The sequence below is a fragment of the Medicago sativa genome, chromosome 7 (genome assembly GCF_051527215.1).
Source record: "Medicago sativa cultivar Bolivia chromosome 7, Bolivia_mono, whole genome shotgun sequence".
In the NCBI taxonomy this organism is placed as follows: domain Eukaryota; kingdom Viridiplantae; phylum Streptophyta; class Magnoliopsida; order Fabales; family Fabaceae; genus Medicago; species Medicago sativa.
Window position 1 is genome coordinate 65,135,658 of NC_140755.1, and position 4,414 is coordinate 65,140,071.

General features: G+C 37.6%; 1 protein-coding gene across 1 annotated transcript; it reads left to right on the forward strand.

Annotated features, from left to right (window-relative positions):
• The first annotated feature begins 216 nt into the window (after window positions 1-216).
• Window positions 217-3,559, forward strand: LOC146907716 (uncharacterized). The gene is made up of 4 exons (XM_085727406.1): window positions 217-628; window positions 958-2,421; window positions 2,543-2,945; window positions 3,039-3,559. Exons 2-4 carry the CDS (start codon window positions 968-970, stop codon window positions 3,351-3,353), a joined length of 2,172 nt encoding a protein of 723 aa, XP_085583532.1. The 5' UTR covers window positions 217-628; window positions 958-967; the 3' UTR covers window positions 3,354-3,559.
• The last annotated feature ends 855 nt before the right edge of the window (window positions 3,560-4,414 follow it).

The window sequence follows — 4,414 nt, forward strand, 5'->3', positions numbered from 1 at the left end:
AGCCTCCGCCTAATCCATTGCCTCCCAGGTTCCGTCAGGACTTAACATGTGAATTTCATCAGGGTGCTCAAGGCCATGATATCGAAGGTTGCTTTGCTCTGAAATATATTGTGAAAGATCTGATAGAAAAGGGACGGTTGACTTTTGAGAACAGTGTTCCCCATGTCCTTGACAACCCGCTTCCAAACCATGCTGCTGTCCAGTGTTTTACAAATCGCGTGTCAACTCGGCGAGTTTACCGAGTTTACGTGCTTAGGTGCCGAAAACGTGTTAACTCGGAGGTAAACTCGATTTCTGGTAAACTCGGGAAGTTTGACGAGTTTGACCGAGTTTACTCGTAGTAAACTCGCGTAAAATCGGGCGAGTTTACCGTTTTTGCGAGTTTAGTCCAGCCTTTTTTTAAAAATTAAAAATGGCCCATTTTTTTGGCCCATTATTTTAAAGCCCAAATGAAACATTTCTAGTACTTTCTAACTTTACAACACACGTTTCAACCTAAAGGGAAAGTTTCATATCAATTTCTCTGAGTCCTCAAGAACAGGGGAGCGGCGAACGAAAATTAGGTTTCTGACGGAAAACAAGAAATTCCGATTCCGACAGTTGAAACTCCGATTTCAAACTTCAAAAGGTACTTCAAATTCAGACTCTCTTTTTCCTTTCCTTTATTGTTTCTTTTATCAGTTGATTCCGATTTCCTTTATTGTTTCTTTATTCAAAAGCTGTGTTATTGTTTCTTTTCCTTTCCTTTATTCAAAAGGTACTTCGATTTCCTTTATTGTTTCTTTTCCGATTCCGACAGTTGATTCTCTTTTATCAGTTTTCACAACCGGTGTTATTGTGCTAGTGCTACTGCTTGTAGTGTTTTTCAGTTTTCACTTTTTCTAAATAACTGGTTTGTTAATATTCAGAAGCTTGTTAAAGTTTGTTATTTAAATTAGGTTATGTTTTGTTTTCTAGGTTCACAATCATGGCTTCTGAGAATAGTAATGGTGGAGGACTAGAAAGGAACATAAGTGCATGTGGATCATCTTCTTCATTTAGAGGAAGAGGGAGGAAAAATATTAGGGGTAATAGGACTGATATTGGGTGGAAATATGGAACAGATGTTCATGGTAATGCTAGGAAAGTTAAATGTAGTTTTTGCGCAAAAGTCATCTCTGGTGGAATTTATAGATTCAAGCATCATCTTGCGGGGACTAGTGATGATTCTGGTCCTTGTGCACTAGTGTCAGATGAAGCAAAAATGGAAATGTTGAAATGGGTTGCAACTCTTGAAGAGGCAGCAGAGAAGAAACGAAAAATGGCTGAAATTGCTCAGGGTAATGTAACTGAAAATATGGCATTTGAAGTCTCTCAGCCTCAGCAAAAAGGAAAGGGGAAAGCTACCGCTTCCGGGACTCAAACCAAAATTGATGCCATTGCTAAAAAACCCTTAAAGGTGGAGGCAGATGATGCTGTTGCAGAGTTTTTCTACACAAGTGCGATTGCATTTAACTGTATAAAAAATCCAGCATTTGCAAAAATGTGCGTGGCAATTGGAAAATATGGACCTGACTACAAACCTCCTTCTTATCGTGATATGAATGATAAATTATTGGTAAGAGCAGTGGATAAAACTAATGAAATTGTTGACACATATAAGGAAGAGTGGAAGACAACTGGTTGTTCACTCATGTCTGATGGGTGGACAGATAGGAAAAGACGTTCAATTTGCAACTTTATGGTGAACAGTCCTAAGGGGACAGTTTTTCTATATTCATTGGACACTTCTGATATTTCCAAAACAGCTGATAAAGTTTTTAAGATGTTAGATGATGCTGTTGATGCTGTTGGAGAGGATAATGTGATCCAAGTTGTCACCGATAATGCTGCAAATTTCAAAGCTGGTGGGGAATTGTTGATGCTGAAGCGAACAAAGTTGTTCTGGACACCTTGTGCTGCCCATTGTATCGATTTGATACTTGAGGATTTTGAAAAAGAGATGATAATTCACAATGTCACCATAAAGAATGCAAGAAAGTTCACTACTTATATTTACAATAGAACCATACTAATTACCATGGTGAGGAAGTTCACAAATGGGAGGGATTTGATTAGGCCTGCTTTGACAAGATTTGCCACTGCATATTTGACTATTGGATGTCTCAATGATCTCAAAGCATCGTTGATTAATATGTTTGACTCAAATGATTGGAAGTCTAGTAGGTTTGCAACTACAGAAGAGGGGAAAAAAATGGCATCCGGTATCTTGGATCAACGTTTTTGGAAGAATATTGGTGTATGCCTCAAAACTGCAGCTCCTCTAATGGATGTGCTTCATTTAGTGGATTCAGAAGAAAAACCCGCCATGGGTTACATTTATGAGGCGATGGATGCTTGCAAAAAACAAATTCAAAACAACTTCAACAATGTTCAAAAATGGTAAGTTAAGTTTACATAATTTGTCTTGTTTAAACTTTTATTATTATATTTGTGATAGTTTAAGTTGGTACTGTTTGATAAATTTTATGTCATAGTTCATTGTTATTTATTTTTATTGTAGTTATGAACCTGTATGTAAAATTATTGATCAACGTTGGATGGGTCAGCTCTATAGGCCATTGCATGCAGCTGGATATTATCTTAATCCCCAAATTCACTTTGGCCCTAATTTTAAAGGTAATGATATTGACATTAAAAATGGACTATTTTCGGTAATATCAAAGTTGGTAAGTGATGCTGCAGAGAGGGCCAAGATAAATTCGCAACTTGCAGACTTTCATTTTTCTAGAGGGCCTCTTTTTGGTTCCGAGTATGCAAAGAAAGCTAGGGCAGAGATGGATCCAGGACAATGGTGGGAGATGTATGGAGATTATACACCAGAGCTAAAGAGGTTTGCTATTCGAATTTTAAGCTTGACATGTAGCTCTTCTGGATGTGAACGTAATTGGAGTGCGTTTGAAATGGTAATTGAATAAAATAGTATAGTTTTTACTTTTTACATTCATATATTACTGTAGTTTATAGTTTTTAAATTTAGTTATGTTCTGTTTTTCAAGGTTCATACAAAAAAAAGGAACCGGTTGCGCCAACAGAAAATGAATGATTTGGTTTATGTGATGGCCAATATGAGGTTAACAAGGAGAGAAACAAGAAAGAGGGAACCTTTTGAATTTGTTGATATTGAATCTGATGATGAGTTTCTAACTAGCACTGATCATAATGATGATGGTGAGAATGTGCAGCTGCCCAATGTTGAAGTGAGTGCAAGCCATGTGTCTGGTTCTGATATTGATGACTCTTTATCACTTGGAGAAGAATTTGATGTAGATGGAGATGAAGACATAGATGAAAATGATCTTATGGAACTTTAGAAGAATTTGGAAACTTGCTTTTTGGAATGAAGACAGAGAAGAATTTGGATAGTTTTATTCTCAAGTTTAGAAACTTGCTTTTTGGGATGTGTTAAAGACTTATAAAACTTATGCTTTTGTGTGCTAACTTTTTTATTTTGATACTAAGTTAAGTATACCACTTTTTGGTATACTTTGCATTTATAATTAAGTCATATTTTGCACTATTAATCTTTTTACAATATTATATTAGCTTACCTATGTCATGTGTATAATAAATTATATAAAATTTCAATTTTAGGTAAACTCGTACGAGTTTACGAGTCGAGTTTACGATTCGAGTTTACCCAGGTAAAACGAGTCGAGGTAAACTCTCGATTTGTAAAACATTGCTGCTGTCAATATGATTGAGGCCTTTGAAAGGGTTCCTGTCCATCAAGAGGATCCCAGGCTGGATGTCCGCAATGTCGTTACTCCCTTGGTACCATTACATATCAAACTTTGCCAGGCCTCTCTGTTCAAACATAATCATGCTGCTTGTTCAGAATGTCTGCAGAATCCTATGGGCTGTTGTGTGGTGCAAAATGATATCCAAAGTCTGATGGATGACAAACACTTGATTGCCAGTGATGTATGTGTGATTGTACCAGTGTTCCATGATTCTCCTGTTGAAAGTGCAAAGAATGTTGAGCCTCTGGTGATCAGGCTACCTGGTCCTGTATCTTATACCTCTACCAAAGCAATTCCCTACAAATACAATGCAACCATGGTTGAAAATGGGGTGGAAGTACCTCTGGTATCCCCAGCTACAGTTGATAATGTTGCTAGTGAAGTTACAGCTCTGAGAAGTGGAAAAGTCCGTCCGCCTTTGTTTCAAAGACAGGTGGTAACACCTATTGCCACGGTAACTCCACCAGTTGCTCCTCCTGTTGACAAGAACACCAGCCCAGCAGGCCAATCTATTGAAGAGTCCAATCTGGACGAAATCCTGAGGCTTATCAAGAAAAGTGACTATAAGATTGTTGACCAGCTGCTACAAACCCCATCAAAGATATCCATCTTGTCTCTGCTCATGAGCTCAG

Bases quoted from the DNA above. Each gene is read 5' to 3' on its own strand.
- LOC146907716 (XM_085727406.1), top strand. From the start codon at position 968: ATGGCTTCTGAGAATAGTAATGGTGGAGGACTAGAAAGGAACATAAGT. The intron at 2,422-2,542 runs GTAAGTTAAGTT...TTTTTATTGTAG, and splicing joins TTCAACAATGTTCAAAAATG to TTATGAACCTGTATGTAAAA. The intron at 2,946-3,038 runs GTAATTGAATAA...CTGTTTTTCAAG, and splicing joins ATTGGAGTGCGTTTGAAATG to GTTCATACAAAAAAAAGGAA.